Source organism: Sceloporus undulatus, chromosome 5 (genome assembly GCF_019175285.1).
Source record: "Sceloporus undulatus isolate JIND9_A2432 ecotype Alabama chromosome 5, SceUnd_v1.1, whole genome shotgun sequence".
NCBI classification, from domain to species: Eukaryota; Metazoa; Chordata; class Lepidosauria; order Squamata; family Phrynosomatidae; genus Sceloporus; species Sceloporus undulatus.
Genome location: NC_056526.1, coordinates 180960276 through 180981716, shown reverse-complemented (window position 1 = coordinate 180981716; position 21441 = coordinate 180960276). Strand labels below are relative to the sequence as shown.

Genomic DNA, 21441 nt, shown 5'->3' with positions numbered 1-21441 from the left:
AGACTACTGGAAATCTGAAACTTTCTGACTATAGCTCTGACAATAGGCTGGTTTTTGCTGAACTGGTAAACGTGTACTGTTAGTCACATAAGAACATCAGAAAAGTCCAAATAGAATATATCATAGGCCTCTCTAGTTTATCATTTTCTTCCCATAGTGACTAACTAAATGCCCTGGGAAACCCGCAAGCAGGCCATTCCCCAAAGTGGCAATATCTGTGGAAGAGTGCATGCATGTACAGTTTGGGTCTCCCTTATTCGAATTCTGACATCCAAAATACAGTTGGCCTTCCACATTCACTGGAGTTAGGGGTGCAGGACCCCCATGAAAGAGGAAAAGCCACAAATAAAAAACCACTTGTTTTTTTGGTACTTGAGAGAACACCTCTCTAGTAATATCTAGGTCCTCCAGCACAACTTTACAGTCAACATCACAAGAAGCTGACCATAGAATTGCAGTGGAGGATTTACAAATGCCTAGATATGTGTTTTCTCCACGAATTTCCAGCTCATCCAGCATGACTCTGTTCAGCTTCTAGCTAAGCCATGCTGGAAGACCTAGAGATTCCTAGAGAGAACCTATCAATTAAATCCGCAAACAAAGCCACAAAAGTCAAAGATGCAAATGTGAAGGGCTGAGTGTATTCCAAAATCCAAAACATTTTTCATGGGTGTCTGATGGTTCAGTGTACACAGACCTTGTTTCGTGCACAAAATTATTAAATATTGATTGATTGATTTGATTTCTATCCCACCTTTCTCCTAAAAGGGACCGAAGGCGGCTAAAAATAGACTGTGTATATAAGGTGTAGATGAAACATATACAGGCCAGGTGTATAAGGTGTATATGAAACATAAATGAATTTTGTGTTTAGAGATGGGTCTCGTCTCTAAGAAATCCCATCTTGTAATATTTGCGTATGTGTATGTGCAAATATTCAGATATTTCAGATAAGGGAGATTCAACCAGGACAATGCCTGCCCATGATCTGAAAGTGCTTCCACAGCTCTGCAAGTAACCAAGAGTTACAAAGTTAAGTTGACCCATCCTGATTTAAAAGATGTGGCACTAAAGCGCCACTTTACAACTATCGTGTATACTTCCAGCGTACAACACAGCAGAAACGTCCCATGGTCCATATACAATATTAAAATTGCTGCAGGCTGGTAGTTAATTACAAGGCATGAAGCTAAAGAGGATGAACACATATTTTTTTCTAGGGCACTAAGGTGCTGATTCAGTGTACGCAATCTGTTTGAAGAGTAGGAAGTAGAACACCTAGAAATAAGGTGCCACTTTCAGTTTCTTGCATTCTTTTGCTTCAAGGAATGTACCACCCTTGATCTTCCAGTTTTCCTAGTGCTCTGCCCTTTTTTCTGTGATGGAATTCGAGGCAGCATTTCTAAAGCAGTCATTCTGAATCTTTGGGCCTCCTGATCTTTTAGACTTCAACTCCCAGAAGGCCAGTCTATTGGTCACGGTGGTTTAAGCTTCTGGGAGCTGAAACCTAAAACATCTAGGGCAAGTATGAGAACCACTGCCCTAGAGGCTTTCTAACCAGGCACAAACTAAACCCAGAGGCGCGTTACAGAGCGCCGAAAAGCGGCGCTCTGCCTGCACCATCATTAGCTGCGCCGAGAAGCCTCAGTGGCCAAACCACGAGGCTTCCTGGCGCAGCTAAAAAGAAGCGCCGAAATGGGGCTTCTTCTTGTGTCTCGGAAATGACGCGACGAGGTGCCAATGGCACACTCAACGCATCATTTTCGCGACGCTACGTGTGTATAGGGCGCAGCCATTTTTACGCCCCTGTCATGTGCTAGGGGTGAGGCCAGTATGGACGCTAGGTCCTTGGCCAACCCCTAGCAGGTGACGGGGGTGCTGCAAAGGCCCGTGCAGTATGGGCTAGAGATTGCTTAGCTCTATCAAGATTGTTCCACTTGTAAATTCTGAACCTGATGTGCAACACTGCCATGATGCTAGCAAGAATGGGAAATGTCAATTCAACGTTCCCAGCCAAGCTTTGACTGTGGGCACAATGGTTCATGTTGATACTTAATTAACTGCCAACTGGCAACAACACTTGCAAGATACATCTCAAAATGGTTTCTAGCCTTCTTCATTGCTAAGTGCTCGGTTTGATGTTAGTTGCCTAGCAACCAGCAAGAAAGTGAACAGAGGAGCCCAGAGATAGCTGATTATAATAGAAACCTTTGCAGGCTAATGTTCAGAAAAGAGACAGAGATACAGCAGGCCATAATGAGAGAGGACCTAGCCCACAGACTAGTCCCTGCACAGTTAAAAGTAATTCTTATATCATGATAAAATAGCCTGGTTATTTTGTTTAAAATTGGCCTCTACCTTTACCAGGGTGTACAAAGTGACAATATGGGAAGAATAATGTATCACAAAAGGGACACCTTCCAACCACATTCTCTTCCCATGATGGACAGCTGCCCATCCCAGGCTATCCAAGGAAAACTGACTTTCAATAGTTTGCAGTGAAGGAGCCGTTCTGCAATATAAGAAAACCGTGACCCAAAATCAGACTGTCTGTGAATGACTTGCATTATATTCATTCTTAAAATTAACTGTCCAGTTTCTGCTTTCAGGTAGGTATGTATGGGGTTGCATTGTAAAATGATAATATTCTGATGACTGTGATGCTAATCAGTTTATAACAAACAATAACCTTGGAGAAAAACCCAGTACAGACAGGCAGGACCTTACAGTAACAGTTTGCTTTTTAAAACACACACACATTTAGTTAAAACTTAGCCATCTTGATTTTGGATGTTTTACTGAATATAATGCTACTAAAGTATTCTTCTCACATCTTTAAAGCACAGTTGCCCTTCTCACCTGCAGAGCCGCCGAATCAAATCTTCAGGCCGCTTTGTTATTATTCTGGGAAAATCCAACCTTTCAACGCCTTTTAAAATCAAATTGTAGGTCATCATTTGATCAACCCCAGAAAATGGAGGGCTAGAGTAGATGTCACAATTTTAAGAAGTGTATTTTTTTTAAAGGGAAAGGGGAAAAAAAGAAAAAAATGGTTAAGTGAAAAAAAAGCTGGTAATGTCTAAAAGGGAATGCTATTCTGTTCTAGTCAAAGTCAATAGGAAACTGCCTTATACTGCGTGAGACTGTCTGTTCAACTAATCCAGCATTGTATGTGTGAGCTGATGTCTCTGCAGCATTTGCAAAGGTTTTTCTAGTTATATTCTCACTCTAGTTTGTAACAGTCAGCTAAAAACAACACAATAACAATAACCTGATTATTAAACAAGATATAAAAATGGCAAAAAAGCATTAATGCCTGGCACCTACTTCCCTGTAAGCAGTTCATATACAAGGATTCCGAGAGACCAGAAGTCCACACTGAAATCATGGCCTTTATTCAGAATCACTTCAGGTGCTACGTATTCTGGAGTCCCACAGAATGTCCAGGTCTTTTGTCCAGCTGCAATCTTCTTAGCAAAGCCAAAATCAACCTCATAGGAAAGAGGAAATTACTGTTATCAGATACTGACATAAAAGTTTGGTTGTTCTGGTTTGCAGAATAGTTTTAAACATTTACATTAAGAATATTGTGTTCTAACTTCACTTGAGTCCCATTGCTTTCTTCTTGGTAAAACATGACATAATGGAAATGCATCAGTCATAAAAACTAATCCATTTTATTTCACTACTAGAAGCAGCAAATGCACTGTATTTGTTGTATTTTGCTTATTATATTTATTGTAGTTTGCTTCTTTTTTATATTTATGTCCTATCTTTCTAACTTTCAAGAGAAATACACAAGGCAACGTTCCATATTAAACTGCAATAAACTGCAAAGTTTATCAGTAACAAGTGCAAATCACCATGGCAATAGATCCTAATAGAGAAGCAGACAACATAAAGTTAGATTAATGCTATAATATTATTGCACTTGAACACAAAAACTGCACATATTAACTATATGTTCTTCTTTCAAATCAGCTTCAAGTTATGAAGATGTTACGTCCTGAACTCACAGTTGGGTTACTCCCCTATTCTGTTGCATGAAACAAACCTCAAGCTTTAGACAAACTAATAAAGCAGAGAATGTTCTTATACCAAGCCTTACTGATCTACACATCTCATTCTTCTACCATGAGGAATGGCAGCGGCTCTCCATGGTTTCAAGCAGGGGTCTTTCCACATGTACCTGGAGATGTTCAGGACTGAACCACAATCCTTCTGCTTTCCAAGTTTCTTCTCTACTAAACCACAAACTGAGGCTACTGCCACACTGCAGAATTAATGCAGTTTGATGCTATGGAATCCTGAGATTTGTAGTTTGCTGTGAAACCATCACTCTCTGACACAAGGCTAAATATCTCACAAAACTACAAATCTCAAAATTCCATGGCATGGAGCCATGGCAGTTAAAATGGTGTCAAACTGCATTATTTTTGCAATGTAGATGCAGCATATATCCCCTCCCAATTAACCTCCTTTATCTCTAGCTATTCAGAGGGCTAGCTCTTCTTGGGTCATAAGCCAAGGCCTAAGTTTGAAGCATTTTGAAGGCAGAGCAGCCGATGGCTTTCTTTCTCCCAGAATCATGGTACATGGTACTCGAGGCCAACCAAGTTATTTTGGCACTGAAGCAGAAAATCCCACAAACCCCTGTCTCCGTCTACCTGGCGGTAAAACCATCAAAATAACTTAACAACTTCTTTCCTTATCACAACACCTAGGAACTGCTATCTTATAACACTACACTCAGCCTAATTCTACAGCTGTCCCTGTATGCAGATGTGACTCTTTGATCAGCAATGCATTTGCAAGAACACAACTGTGATGAATGGGCTAGAAATGACCCCCTGGGGTCCATCCTCATGCCATCCAATGTGGCATGTTAATATTCCTTCCACATATGCTTGCGCCTCTGAGCAAATGGCCTTTGATAATTTTGAGATATATATTTGACTAAGAATGTCCACAATTGCTGATCCACAGTAGAATTCCTTCCCACATTACAAAACTGATCAAGTACATAAGGAACATGCAAAGATGTAGGGATTCTTCCTAAATCACTAGGAAAAAATAGTAGTACTTTCAATGTTTTAGAGCCTTCAAAAATTATGTGGTCTTAAATTTCTCATGTATTGCCTGATGGGAGTACAGAGAAGCCTCGTACAGCAACACACATACATGTAACTTTGATGAATACTGATTTGGTCCAGTGGGTGGGGAAACCTTAGTTCGGAATGAGAGAAAGAAAACTGGAGTTGGAGAGAAGTTGCAGCGCCAAAGCTAAGGAATAGGTCCTTTTTACTTTGAATAAGGTAGTGGTATTTTCAGTTGTGTGTATTTACAAGAGAACAGAAGGGTAAATTCTTTGTAATGTGATTTCCTTTTTGCATTTGCTTCTATTTTTCATTTAGGGCTTTAAACTTTGAATCCAAATGTTGCAATATTATAGGACAGTGTAGGCAGAAGAACCTTGCAGCCAGGTCCTGTCCTGGCTACTCACTGGATGCATGGAACTTTGAGGACAGTGCATATGTGTTGAATTTAATATATAATTTGATGTATTGTTGTTTAATATACAGTATATGTTGGGACTTGTGATTATGTTTGCAATATTCAATTACATTTGGCTCCATAGAATCTAGAAAATGTTTTTCACACACACACAACTTACCAATTTTATATATCCTTGGGCATCCAAAATTAAATTTTCTGGCTTCAGATCCCTGTAGATCACACTGATGCAATGCAAATACTCAATTGCTTCTGTCACACATCCAACACAGAACTTTGTAGTGGTTTCATCAAAGCTACCTCTGAAAGAAATTTTCCATATCTTTCTCTGATTAGAAATATAACACCATATATACTATATATTAACAGGGAGAAACCAGTCTTATAACTAAATGTTAGGCTGGTGATGTTAAACCAGTGTCATGCCCTCGCATGACACTTGAAGAGAATCAACAGAGGAGGTGGAATGCTTAATTCCTTCTTCCTCTCACTGATTCAAACCTTTTAAAATTACTCTTGGAGTATTTTAAATGGCTGCTTTTACATGTTGTAAGCACGGCTAGCAGTCATATTAGGAGAGAACTGGCAGGAATAGAAAGTGAGGGTGGCTGTCTTTCCAGCCAATTCTCACTTGCAAATGACAACTGGCATCTTATTAGTATTTTACTCATTTGTAGGCTCCCTTATACATGTGGTTGCATCTTTCTGATGGTGTAATACCTGTATTCAGTTCAGAGTTGCTTAAGTAGATTTCTGCAAATGAAACTGTTGCACATGTACAGTTGGACAGGACATAAGTACTTATCAGTGCCTTTGATGTACCAATTGGTTCATTGGGATTGTAGTAAACAGATTGGCAGGCATGTAATGGGTTGTCCAATGCATTTGGTCCAATTGGTTATACAACCACCACTTGAGTATGTGACTATAGATGTACACTATGCAAGCACAATCTCAGATCTTAGCTGTAGTCTCCCATATTCTCATTTTAAGAAAGGTTTGGGGTTATATCAAAGTCACGCGCATACATAAAGTCCTCAGTCTGCAATCCTAAATACCTTCTTTAGGATGCAGTACAGCTCCATGAGACTTTTCAGCTAATGCGCTTTATATATGCTGTATAAGTCAAACGCTAAGACTTTTAAAAGAAGAAAACAAACCACATTTATACTGCAAACCCATGTATATTGAATAGGATTTATCTCCAGGTGAGCATGTATAGATCTGTATCAAAAACAATAATTCAAAAGCTCTATCATAAAACAGATATCAAAAGCCAAGGGTTTTGAAAATTATTTTTTTAAAAAAAAATCCAATGTATTATAATGTCAGCCTGTCTGGGTCGAAGTCATAGCTCCAGGACCATGAAATTTAGATGACTAAATCATGGTATGCATACAAAAGGACTTTAGGGCTGGCCTGGAAACCAGAGCCCTAGAAAGCAGACCCCTAAATTAGTTGATAAAGTTGTGGATAAAGACTCTGGTAGTTAATTAAGTCAAGAAATTAAAAGAAGATGAGGATTTGGAAGGCCAGCTATGATAAGATCCTCAAATGTAAAAATTATGATTGAATACCACAGTCCATGCCATTTTCTAAATAAGGCTGTATAAGATAAACAGTGAAGAAAGTTGACATGAAGGGAATCAACACATTTCAAATGCAGCTCTGCAAGAAAGTTCTAGGGATATCATGATCTGCCAAAACTGTCATTAAATGGTTCTGAGATTAAATCAAGCTTGAACTCTCCCTAAAAGCCAAATCGATCAAACTGAGGCAATCATACAATGGACATAACCTGAGAAGACATGACTCAATAGAAAAATAGATAATGCTTAGTAAAGTGGGAGGCAGTAGGAAAGAGGGATGTTTGTTTGTTTGTTTATTTCTTTATTTCTTTAGTATGCCACTTTCTCCCAAAGTGGGACCCAAGCAAGACCCAGAGTGGGAACCTTTTGAAAAATTATGGTAGAGTTGACACCCTTTTTGCATCTGTCTCATACTCAGTTTTGAAATATAGAACTATGTCCTTAACATGCATATTGTCATTCCAGGATAAACTAAAGCTGATTGAAACATACTTCATTTCATTTTCATGTATTTCATTTGTATACTACCTTTCTCTCTCTCTTTGTAGGGTTGCCATAAATTGAAGCCGATGGGCATAAGTTGGGCAAACCTTCTCCTTCAGGAGTCTGTCAGTGCGCTCCATGGCAGCATGCAAGCCTAGGAGACCTTGGAGCTTCACTCAGATCCTATCTGAGTTGGCACAAATTGTCCAACTCTGGCATCTGTGCAATATTGCTGTATCAACTTAAGGGCTATTCTAACCTGTGCCAAGCAGAGCACTTTGGGGAGTTAATAAAATGGAAAGCTTTTATTTTTCAATTTCTTTCCCCCCTAAGCTCTGTCAAGTAAACTCTTATGATCTACACAAGCATTATCTCATAAAACATAATTAGGATAAATTGTAGTATGTTTCTAGACTGCATTCCCAGACCTCCCTGTGACATCTGTTTCTGTGGGGCTTTTTTAATTACATTTTTTTATTATTAAACCAGAAATTTTCATTGCAACGCTACAACAAAATATTCTCATTGTCTTTATAATATTAAAAATCTATTAACATCCTTTCCATTTGTATCTTGTTGCAGTCTGAAGGGAAAATATATCACTGAAAATGTTTTACAAGATATGTTAAAAGTTATTTTGCAACACTCCTTCCTTTTTGTTTTTTGTTGAATAATTGTCCAAAGTTTTATTTCTTTTCTAAAATCTCCCATTATTTTAATGATTTCTTACAAAAGATAATGTTTGGAATTATTTACATGTTTTTTTGAACTTTTTTACAGCTCTTAGATTGTTCTGCCTTTTCTGTGGGGCTTTCAGGGCAACACAAAAGGCTCTTAAGGAGACAATCATTTTATGGCTCATTGTAGATTTTCTTGCATTGTTTTAATTTTTAAAAGACACAAACCCTTAAGAATATGAAACATACAGAACAAGATTCATAGGGTTGAACTGGAGGAGACAGGGGAGGAAGAACACATTATTTTAATCATCATTACCTGTCCCTAAGGATGCTCCACAGTTCACCTCCAAGGCAGGCTTCCAAAAGCATGTAAACATATTTGTTATCTTTAAAGGTTCTGTACAATCTGAAGCCAAACAAAAGAAAGACAAAAGCATACTCAAACCAATTGTAGTCTAAAACAAAAGGAAAGAAATCTGTTTAGCATAGCAGTGATAATGCTTTCAAGCATTCTCCAGTTCTAATCCTTAGAGCAAACCTATAAAGCAGGGGAATGCTATTGATATTCTGCAGTGTGCCAAATATCTATATCTATCTATATTAAAGCTAGGTGCCTTGTTTTCAGGTGGGTTTCGGGAGAGCCAGTGCCACTTGTTTGCAATCAGAGGTAGCTTTTCTAAACGTGAAAGTTGGGCTTTTGTCTACCACTGCATTGCCAAATTTTGGCAACACAGTAGCAATGGAAGTAGTAATCCTTGGAAAGTCCTGCAAACATGGCCCTTTCAAGACAGTGCCTGATTCGTTGTGTCATTGATGCTGTCAAGTAAGGTTCAAAACACACTGTATCAATAATCCAGTTTGAAACTGCTTTAACTGCCTTGGCTCAATTCTAGGGAACTGGAAACTAGTTTTGTGAGACATGTAGCCATTTCTGTCAGAGAGCTCTGGTGCCACAATAAACTAGAATTCCAATAATTTCCTAGCACTGAGCCAAAGCAGTTAAATAATCCAGTCTCAAACTGGATTACTTCTGCAGTGTGTTTTAGACCTAAGGCAATATTGTTATTTCTCCATGTTGTATGGAACTGAATCTGAAAGAAGTTCACTTAGTAAGTTGGTGGTTGAAACAAGAATCAAGCCAGAGAGTTATTGAATTACAGCTCAATAGCTCAACCTATTTAGTCCAGTGGTGGGAATCAATACATCCAGATGTTTTTGGTCTGCAACTCTCAGGATTCATCACCATTGATCATGTAGGGTTGGGCTGCTAGGCCTTGCAGTCTAAAAATATCTGCTGGAATATACAATTCCCATCCCTGTTTTAGTTACTTCACCACCACAACAGCACTATTCCTTTGCATCTGGTAGGAATCCAGTGTTCCAGTTAAAATGCAAAGCTATTCCTCTAATTATGTCCTTTGGGGAAGAAGTTCAACATAAGATCCATATGCTAAACATGCCTTTAAAAAACTCACAAAGTGTATATCCCAATATTTGTGGATCTTGACAAAAAGCTCACAAGAGAAGCTGGTCATATTGTTGTAATCTGCTTGGATTCCAAGTGATTAAGTGGAATATAAATTATTATTATTATTATTATTATTATTATTATTATTATTATTATTATTATTGGAAAGTGTTGTGTGGCTATGAGGGGGCAGTTACGTTGGTAACTGGGGAAAGAATCACAATGGAGGTATAATTCTCTGATGTGGTTGGAATACTCTCACAATGAGGAATGCAAATTCCTTCCATCCTTCCTTCCTTCCTCCCTCCCTCCCTCCCTTCCTTCTTCACTCCTTTATTTATTTATAAAATTTATATTTATTCATAAAATTTGTATCTTGAATGGCACTCCATTTTTACTCCTTAATGTAGCTCTGTGTTAAGGGATCATCACTGAGTTGCACATAGAAATGGAAATCTCAGGCGGGTTACAGACCACCATAAGGGATGTCCTTAGGACATCCCATTTTGAAAAAGGGGCTTCTCTTCCAGACGCCCTTACTCCTATTATGGGCAGAGTACGTAACAAATGGCGGCGGCCTTTCCACACGGCCACCGCCATATTGACGTAGTGGATGCTGTGCGTCCGCATGTCACGCCCCGGAAGTGACGCCACAAGTGCACGACTAGCGCCTCGTGACGTCTTTTCCGGGGCCCAGAAAGGAGCATGATTTCCGAGCTCCTTCCTCGGAGCGTCCGGGAGCTGTGCGGTTTGGCCACTGCGGCTCCTGGACACTGCAAGCGACGGGGGCGGGAGACTGCTGCAATCCAGCGGTATGTAACACGCCTCAGTTTGTGGCACAAACTAGAAACCAGATAAACAAATGGTGGTGTCATTTTCTATTAACAGTCATTAGAACAAAATAGGAAATATAAAACAATTTACTTCACAATGAATGGAGAACAAGCTTCTTCTAGAATTTTCTTTTCAGAGTGAATGTGTTCCTGTTGTTTGGTATCCACTATATGTTTCTTCTTAATACACTTCATGGCAAATGCTATGTTTTCATTCTTAAGTTTCACCTGAACTCACCAAAAAGAAAAAAGAAAAGAAAAGAAAAATTATCAAAAGTGTTTCACAAAAAATAAAGTCCTTCCCACTTTGACCTTCACCAAATTCATTAACTATAAACAGGAAAAAAATACGTTTGCATCATAAGGGGGGCCTGTATAAATAAGAAAATTTTCTCGGGAATATAGGACTAGCCATTCCTAGAATATTAAGCACACACATCTAAACCGTCATGGAAAGCAAGGATTTAATTCAATAAACATTGACTTCACGAGATCCTAGCCTGTGTATACTATATGTTCTATACTGTGATTCTTACCTTTAGTCCTTCAAATATTTTGGACTTCAAGTCCCAGAAGCCCCATGAAGTGCAGCCAATTGTTAGGAATTCTGGGAAATTAATTCTTAAACAGATGGAGGACCAAAGACTGAGAACAAATGATGTATAGATTATTTCTTTTGAGAAATCTTCTCCCTAAACACACTGAAACAATAGACACTAAAACCCTTGAGTCTTGGAGGTTTTGAGGCATTCTTATGAGATTCATATATTAAAGTATAAAGTTAAAAGATAGAACTCTGGAAGCTTTAGAATTTATTTTAAAAATATGGTTGAATAACTATGTCAAAACATTGGGCTTAGAAGTAAAACATTTAAAAAGCAAATCCTTACAAGCTCAACTCTTCCAAATCCACCAACACCCAGAGTAGCAACAATTTCCAGGTTCTGAAATGGGCAAGAGGTAGGAAACTGGGTTACTTTTTCTTTCAGCTGTATCATCTCCAAAGAAACATCACTGGGTCGCTCCAAGGAAGAAACTCTGCATTAAAAGAAATAAAATATCCTCTTAAGTTCAGTATCACTTTATCATTTACTATTATTTGCCTTGCTACAGACAAGTACAATAGTGGTCCAATAGCTTTTCAAAAAGCATTTCATTCATGCTGGCTTGGTTCCTCCTCTTAGTTGAACATCTGTTGTGTTCAGAGACTGGCTGAGTTCAGAGACTAGCAGCAGAACATTGCAAGTGAAATGTAAACTGGAGACTAGAGACATTCTTCTGTTTGTGTGAAACACTGGCTGAGGCTTTTCACTGTGTTTTCTTATGACTTACTGAAATCTATATACAGCAGCCATATCATTCTTTTTCATCACTGGAACATGGAAAGATGTCTTATACAAAATCAGACTATTGGTCCATCTCATTCAGTATTTGTCTGTATTTCCAGAATTTCAAATACACCTTCCTTTCAGCCTTACCTGGAGACTGAACATGGGATCACCTGCACGCAAAACATGTGTTGTAGTACTGAGATGCAACCCTTTCCTTACTGAAGTTCTCAAAGTAGCACTACATTTTCTCATTCCACTCAGGATTCTTTGAATTCGAGCTATATCTTTGGCATTTACATACACTATATTTATCACATATACTATACATATCATTGATTTACTATATATATCATATAGTAAACCATATCCTTGGTATTTACACTTCTTCTTCTGTTTGCCCTGGGGAACAAATTGAAATTAAGTAAACTGAAGAAGAGACACTTAAAAACAAAACCTTTAAACAAAATTTAGCAGGTTTAGCTTCCTCCATGGAGGCACTAGATCCCACCTGATATTGGAAGCTAAGCAGGGTCAGCCCTGCTTAGTACTTGGATAGAAGACTGCCAAGGAATGCCAGGTGGTGATGTCTTTATTTCAGAGGAAGGAACTAGCAAAACCACCTCTTGAGTATTCCTTGCCTAAGAAAACCCTATGAAATTCATGAGGTAACCATAAGTTGCAAGGTGACTTGAAGGCACATACACACAGAGAGAGGCTTAAGACACTAAATCCAGCAAGAAGCTTGTTGTGATCTGGAAAATTAAGACATAATTCAAGTGTCTTAATTTACTTCAATAAAATGCTTCTTCTCTAATCATGATAGCATTCTAATCCAAATAATGATTTATCATCTGAGCCTGCATCCAGCAAAGCTACAGGATAGCAAATATTAACATCCACCTACTGCTGTTAATTCTCTGTCAGGCATATTTTGCCAATTCCCAAGATACACTCACCAAGCCAGTATAACATCCTTGGGAAGACAGTTCCAGAATCTGGAAGCAGCCATGGAGAAGGCCCTCTCCCATGTTCTCATTAAACCTTCATGTGAGGCTGATGGAATCAAGAAAAGTGCACTCTCCATACATCCAAAAGCTTGGATGGGTTTATATAGGAACTCATAGATGAGAGCCAGCGCTGGCCATTGTCTTGTGTCAAGGTACTCTTTGGGGAGGGTATAAGTTACTCATGGCCCCTATGGCATTACTGAAGCCCTTAATAAAACCTTGCTTCCCTTGGAAGAAAATATCATTTGATGCAGTTGAGCATGGTGGAGAGAGAGAGGGATAGGATCTGATGACTATACACAGAGTTCCTTCAATTGACAAGGAAGGTCTCCATTCAGAGCAATGGGAAGTATCTCTCTCCATGTATGTCCCTCTATACAAAAGTCTATTAAACTGAAAGGAAAGCAGACTTACATGTGTGCATAAAACTGATTATCTTTCAACAGGAAAAATAATAAAATAGGAAAATGGATTTAAAATGAATTTTAAAATTTAAATTTAAGGAAAATATGACTGAAATAAGACTACAGAATTTTCAAAGGTTAGCAGGCTTCTCTCTATATCAGATATCCAAACTATGTGCAGATGAGCTTCATTTGCTTCCTACAGTTCTATTTAAAGCACCTTTCCAATAGAAACATTTTATGAGATATTAAATATTGATTGCATTCTATCTCTTTGGGTACCTCCGATCAGAAAAGGTAATTTGTCCAATGAACAGTCATCTGGTTTTATAATATCTCTTAAAGGCATTTGGTACCTTTATAGCAAAGCTTTGAAAAGATACTTTGTTGATTTGCAGAATCCTACAATCAGCATGGGAGTTGCTTTGGAGAGTTGTAGTTCCAAAAATGTAATTTTTCTAAGCTTGTTTATAGGAATGAACTGAGGGTCAATAAAATAAAATAAAAATGGCCATCTGAATGACAACTGCAATATCTTCAATTACTGTATTGATTCTTCTTCTATACTGCTGTAATGCACTATTAAAACGGAAAGCATTATGAGAAAAAATGAGTCTCATAACATATAGTATCATTTGCTATTACTGTGCCTGTATACCTCTTGCTCTGAGCAGTAGTTCCTTCCCTTGCAAAAAAACTCTGCACAAGAACTAATTTGAAAGCAACCTCTTAGCCTTGCATTTATTTTTTAATAATTATTTTAATGACTCTTCTGCTTATGGCTCATTAGACTTACTGCTGCCCTTCAGAATAAATGTTTTCTCGAGGTAGCATACAATAGGCAACAAGAGCTCTACACAGGAGTCATTGTGGTGTACTGCATTAGAACTCAGGGAGAACAGGGTTCAAATATATGCTTGGCCATGGATTGGGTGACCTTGGGCAAGTCACACTCTCTTAGCCTCAGAAGGCAATGGTAAAACTCCTCTGATTAAATCTTACCAAAAAAACTCTACCATAGGGCCACCATAAGTTACCATAAGTTTTTTAAAAGCTCAAGAATTATGGGCCTGAACAGACAGGCCAAAATAAAGCTGCTTCGGGTCACTTTGGTGGTATGCTGTTTAAATACTGCATGCGTCCTAAGAGGCTGGAAGCCGTGCTAAAGCCATGCTCTAGTCCATTTAAACAGCATACCTAAAGTGACCCAAAGCAGCTTTATTTTGGCATGTCTGTTCGGGCACAATATAACATCATTTTCTAGGAAATTAAAACCATAGTATAAAAGATGGCATCATATGTTTACAGTGGGACAGCATGCATAGCGATACTATAAATCCAAATTGAGCCATCCTAAATTGTTTTGAATAAAGGTTAGGGAAAACAAAAGCAGAGATCCTTCAGCATTTGCTGAAGGTCTAAATGGGCAAAGGCCAATCAGTGGGCATTTGGGTGAAGGTATGGAACCATGGTTAGATTTGCCAGCCATTAAGGCAGGCAAATACATTGTGTAATGAGGTACTGGATATCTCTTTATGCAACACTGGAAAAAGGAGTTATACTAGCAAAGTCCCCAATTATACTAATACAGAGAGCCAGTGTGGTGTAAAGATTTGAGTGTTGGATTACGACACTAGAGATTAAGGTTTGAATCCCCTCTCAGCCACGGAAACCCACTTGGTGACCTTGGGCAAGTCACATTCTCTCAGTCCCCAGAGGAAGGTAAAGAGAAAAAAAAACCTCTGAACAAATCTTCCAAGAAAAACATGACAGGTTTGTCTTAAGGTTGTCATAAATCAGAAAAGACCGGAAGGCACACAACACCAAAAAGCCTCAAGGAGATATTACCCCCAAACTGCATGCAACCAGGTTTAAGTTTGTATGTGGTAAGTTTCCTATGAGAAACCTTTTTGCTTAAGAATTTCCTGTTATTTTGTGTGGAAAATGCAATGCAAAAGCACTCATGCAAAGAAAGGACCTGGAAGCTCTAAAACATGAGCGGAGGGGAAGTCTCTGGATTTCAACCAATATGTTGGAAGTCCAAAAAAAATGCCTTGTGATTTTTACAGTGATGTCATATATTACAGGAACGCAGCTGAAATATTAAAATATCACTGAAGTGGAATATGTCATTTCTGAGCAGCTCTACTGGAAAACAGCTGAATGCAAAAGGCAACAGCATATGCCCATTAAAGAAGATCTTGGTATTATAATCTCAGTTGCTCTTATATATTATTTACATATAAGATATGGATATAGATATAAGTTATGATATTAGCTACATCCTCCACTGTTCTGCTTATTTTCTACAAATTCAAGTCCATGACCTCCCTAACTGAGTCCATCCACATGGCATGAGGTCTTCCTCTCTTTCTACTACCTTCCACCTTTCCTAACATTATTGTCTTTTCTAGTGATCCATGCCTTCCCATTATATGGCCAAAATATGACAGCCTCAATTTGATCATCTTGGATTCCAAGGAGATTTCATTCGGGGTCACCATAAGTCAGAAATGACTTGAAGTCACACAACAACAAGAACAACAACAACAACAACAACAACAGCAACATATTGTAAAACTTGGCAAGGGTTGTGTTAGCTTTAGCTTGTTTTACAGGGCATGAAAGTGGCTACAAAATATTGCTTGTGAAAGGTTGCCTTCCATGAACTTTGAGCATCAGCTAGACTTACCGTGCATTCCTTTTTTCATCATCTCGAGCTAAAGTAGCCACATAGCCCACAAGGTAAGCCTGGAGTTCATCAAAAGTCCCAACAGTTTGGTTGAAGGTTCTGCAGACACAATTAGAATGAAGTTATGTAGTAAATTACTGAAGTATTCAATTTCTATACACTATATCATATTTTTATTAAGTTATTTTTTTCCAGTTGAAGATCCTATAAAATATAGTACATTCATCCCTCTACTTTGTGGCTTTGACTTTTGTGGATTTGATTATTCACAGATTTTATTAATATGCTCTCTCTAGGAATATCTAGGTCCTCCAGCGCAACTCTATGGTCAACTTTAAGCAAAAGTTGAACTGAAGGACCCTAGAGATTCCTAGAGAGAGTACTCCACTAGGCATTTGTAGCTCCTCCAGTGCAATTCTATGGTCAATGTCCGGCAGATGTTGACCACAGAGTTGCGCTGGAGGACCTAGAGATTCCTAGAGAGGTGATCTCTCAGGTAAAAACATAGTGTTTGGGTTATTTGCAGTTTTTCCACATTCACAGTAGTCCTGTGCCCCTAACGCGAGTGAATGTGGAGGGACAAGTGTATTTCTTTTATGCCTAACCTTGTTTTGAGGTTTTATTTTCATATTAAAATGTTTAAATTATAAATTACCTAGGGTGCATCTACACTGTAAAAATAATGTAATTTGACACCAGTTTAACTGTCATGGTTTCATCCTACAAAATCCTGGGATTTGTAGTTTTGTGAGGCACCAGCATTTCAGATAAGGGAGACTCAGCCTGTATCTAAAAACTAAAGTCAGTAATGAAAATTGCTGAAATGCAAGATCAACTTGGGCTTTCTTTCTTGCTTTCATTCTTTTTGAAAGTCTTAGCTGGGCACTGAAAAAGCCACAGGGATGGCATCCTTGGACAAAGGCATTCCATATACAAGGCTGGGAGGCTGTATACACCTTTGCACATGACAGATTTGTATACACTTGTTCTAGACAGGATCATGCATTTAAGTACTTCTTCTCCAGTTCTTCAGCCCCTGAATCTCAATCTTTACACTTTATTTTTAAGGCATCCAACCTTTGAGGCATGTAGCCCTGTTAGATTGTTGAATTAAATGGACTTCGATCCAGGAAGAAAAGTCTGTTATTTTACATTCACACATTATTTATTCACACCCTGTTAACATACTTTGTGCACACTGGACCATAAACAACATCAATATACATTTCCTTTCTCAGTCTGTTCCATAAATCTGAAGGAAAAAGCTTTTGCCAGCAACAAAGCAATTAATTTCCATTAGATTCTTAGTGGGTCAGCACATCGCCACATATTTAAAGAATATATTCATCCAAAGGTGAAACTGGAGATAACTCTTGTATTGTACTTTCTGAAACTAACAAGCAAGTTTTTCTATTTTTTTTAATCCCCCTTTCCTTCTTCCTGCTTTTATTTGGACCATTTTAGTTATGTTCACCTTTTCAGTGGAAAGACACATTTTCTAAAGACATTCTTTAACTTTCTGAACATCTAACATGTGTCACTTAAAGGCAATTCAAATCTTTGATGCTGTTAACAGATTCCATGTGAGATACCTGATGTTCTTTTCTTACAGAATCATCCAGGTATCCTAATGTAGGTGTACCTTGCTTTAAGGGGCTTCATTCACTTTAGAGCACTTCACTAATATGGCACTTTTAAATGATACGGATTTTGTTATCTGCACTCAGTCAGTTTACAGAATTTGTTCACTGTGTCTCAGTGTCGTATTCTGGCAAAAAAAAATATATTAATTTTTACATTTACATCATTTAAAAGGCCTTGCACTATTATGCACTTAATAAATGATAGTGTAAATATATTTTGAGCTTTTATATGCATTAGTAAGTGGGGAAAAAGCCAGGATTTGCTTTCTCTCTCTCCATGAAGTCACATGATAGCTAATTTCTACCACAGAATCATAGAATCAGAGTTGGAAGAGACCACATGGACCATCCAGTCAAAGCCCCTGCCATGCAGGAATACACAATCAAACCATATGACTATACTTTGTGTTTTGCTGCTCCAGGCAAAAACTGCAGCTCTTCCTTAACATGGAAAAATTAATGTGGGACCTGCAATAAAATCTTGCAGTGTGGAATTTCACTAGCAATCCCATTTCTTTCCTGCTTCTCCTGGCCTGGTTTTGGGTTTTTTCCATTAAAGCATCAGCCAGTATTCTGCAGCCAAGTCACTCCTCATTGGGCTCCTTTTCCTTTTCCACCCCTTAGGGTTTTATTCCCTCAGGGGGTACTTCTGAAAATCTAAGGGTCTCCCTGCTGATACCAGTTCTTAGTGCACAGGTGGTGCTGTGTTAGCTATTTCAACTGAGATGGCAGTTAGTATATATGTTGATGGTTTGCCTTGCTATCATATTTAAAACAGAGGGCTTTGATTTGCTCAGCACTGTATCTCTAGTTGTGTCCAGATGGATTAAAACACCTTCAGGCCAGGCTAAAAGAGTGGTACCTTGTGTTTTATGCTGTATGCATTCTCTAATCACTCCATTAACATGGTAACAAATGATAAGGATTGTTGCACCAAAATCACAGGAAGGTTTACTGTCTGCAGCCTTACATTTGTTACCCCTATTAATGGAATGCAGGTGTCACACCAGAATCCTCCTTGACTTCATTCCAGGCTAAGATCAGCTATATCAATTCGCCAGGAATTATAGATCTTTTTCACTTCTTTATACTATCATATACATAATAATAGTATTATACACTACATAATTTAGTGTCTAAATCTGAAGTTCAGGGTAGAAGAAACTACTATATTCCTACTAGATTCAATAACAGTTTCTGGTACAAAAACATTACGGACATAATTTTCCTTTCTCTTTAATTTTCATTATAATAGATAATGAATCTATTAAGGTAGATTCACAGAACACTTTTCCCCCTGAACTATATGTGATATTTTCCAGTCAGCCACAGAAACATATTTTTTCAAACTTATGCTGGTTTATAATCTCAAAGCATATTGGACTCTTCCCTGCAACTTTAGTTCCACAATGGTCACTGCCAAAAGATGACTACAAAAAACTCATAAAGGTACATATGGACATGAATATGCTATGAGCATTCAGATTATAAAAGGAGTATCATCAAGTAAAAGGAAAATAGCAATAGCAGGTACATTTCTATACCGCTTATCAATGCACTTACACATTCCCTAAGTGGTTTACAAGGTGTAAACTAATTGCCCCCAACAATCTTGGTACTCATTTTAGCAACCTCAGAAGGATACACGCCTGAGTCGAGCTTGAGCCCTTTAGCTGGTATTGAACTTGCAACCTTATGGTTTGTGAGTGAGTGACTGCAGTACAGACATTTAACCACTGCACCACCAGGGCTCTTGTTATATATCAGCTATACTGTTGCTGATATATAGAGTGAAAGTTTTTGAATAACTGTGGGAAAGAAGGCAGCAAAATATGAAGGTGCTACTTACTCTCTGTCAATAACAAGACACTCCACGTCATTTTCATCTGCAATTATATTAGCAGATCGAACATCATCACTTTAACAAGAAAAGACCAGAATATTACATGGACAACATTTCTCTGGCATAAGCAGAAATATTAAGATGTTACATAGCTAGTGTTAATTTATATGCAACTAATTTAAGATTACTGAACACATACACACACACATATACATCTGAACCCAACAAAACCAATGAGATAACAGTGCAGTCCCATACATGTCCATTAATAGGTCCCATTTCCCAAGGGTACAATCCTATAACCTAGGGACTTGATCTTTTAAACATAAGGGGACTGTTATTAGGCATTAAGCTAAACATCTAAACCTTTATGCATAAAACTAGGGCTGGAATCCTGTATCACAGTGAATGTTACACAGCTCTGCTAGCTCCCCTGCACACTAAAATGCTGGATACAAACATTTCTGAACTGTCCTGTAGGTACAAGTCCACTTATGAAAACGTAACTCCCCAATGGGATTCTAATACGTTGTTGATGTGTGCCTTCAAGTCATTTCCAACTTATGGTGACCCTATAAGGGAACCCATTATGGGTTTTTCTGGGGCAGAGAGTGTGTGACTTGCAAAAGGCCACCCAGTGGATTTCCATGGCTGTTCATGAATCAAGCCATCAGCTTCCTCTCGGGCAGGTCTCAGAGGGTGCTACTCGGGGACTGTAGCTCCAGTAAGAGGTACCTCACTTGTGGGGTTCCTCAGGGGGCTATTTTGTCCCCGATGTTATTTAACATCTATATGAAGCCGCTGGGTGAGATAATACGGAGTTATGGTGCTGGGTGTTATCAGTACGCTGATGACACCCAAATCTATTTCTCCGTATCTCGTTCGTCGGCCTCGAATTCCGATGGCATCTCTTCTCTCAATGAATGTCTCCAGGCGGTAATGGGCTGGATGAGGAAAAACAGATTGAAACTGAATCCAGACAAGACGGAGGTGCTCATGGTAGCGGCCCCGAAACCAAGAATTGGGTTGCAACCTCCCGTCCTGGAAGGGGTCACACTCTCCTCCAGCGACTGTGTTCGCAGTCTGGGGGTGCTCCTTGACTCGTCGCTCCTGATGACAAATCAGGTAAATGCGACGGTCAGGAGTGCCTGTTATCAGCTTCGGCTGATACGCCAGCTGCGCCCTTTTCTGGAAGTAAGGGATCTCGAGACGGTTGTGCACGCACTGGTAACCTCACGCCTTGATTTCTGTAATGCACTCTACATGGGGCTACCCCTGTGCTTGACTCGGAAATTACAGCTGGTTCAAAACATGGCAGCCAGGCTTGTGTCAGGTACATCTAGGAGGAACCACATTACTCCGGTTTTGAGGTCCCTCCACTGGCTGCCTATCAGCTTCCGGGCCCAGTACAAGGTGTTGGTTATCACCTTTAAAGCCCTAAATGGCTTGGGCCCAAACTATCTTAGAGACCGCCTCCTCCCGTACAATCCTCCCCGCGCTCTCCGGTCCTCTGGGAGGAACTTACTGCAGCCTCTAAAATCTAGGCTTGCGGCAACCTCCCAGAGGGCGTTCTCTGCTGTCGCCCCCAAACTCTGGAACGACCTGCCGGATGAGATCCGTCAGATAACATCATTAGACAGCTTTAAAAAAGCGGTCAAGACGGATCTCTTCCGGCAGGCCTTTCCAGATTAACCATCCCGGCCCAGGTTCCCAGGTTCCCTGATTCCCTCATTCCTCCCGTGGCCCCATCTTAGAGATGGTTGAGGATCAACAGAGGGATATCAGGGTTTTTAGTTTTAATTGCTGTTTTTATCCTTGATATTGTATTTTTAATATGTTATACTATTTAATACTGTCTTAAGGGGGGAGGGATAAAGTGTTTTTAATTGTCATATTTTATATTTTACTGTTGTTAACCGCCCGGATTGGTTTGCCAGAGGGCGGTATACAAATA

At 39.0% G+C, this 21441-nt stretch overlaps 1 protein-coding gene across 1 annotated transcript in view; it reads right to left on the bottom strand.

The window, feature by feature from the left end:
• PRKG2 (protein kinase cGMP-dependent 2) overlaps positions 1–21441 on the bottom strand; it is a 65702-nt gene that overhangs the window by 4721 nt on the left and 39540 nt on the right. The window contains exons 9-16 of the mRNA XM_042469715.1: positions 19494–19562; positions 16002–16100; positions 11458–11605; positions 10659–10795; positions 8583–8672; positions 5675–5816; positions 3328–3491; positions 2860–2982 (exon numbers count right to left, since the gene is read on the bottom strand). Of these exons, the coding sequence (XP_042325649.1) occupies positions 2860–2982; positions 3328–3491; positions 5675–5816; positions 8583–8672; positions 10659–10795; positions 11458–11605; positions 16002–16100; positions 19494–19562 (972 nt within the window). The remainder of the gene's footprint in view (positions 1–2859; positions 2983–3327; positions 3492–5674; positions 5817–8582; positions 8673–10658; positions 10796–11457; positions 11606–16001; positions 16101–19493; positions 19563–21441) is intronic.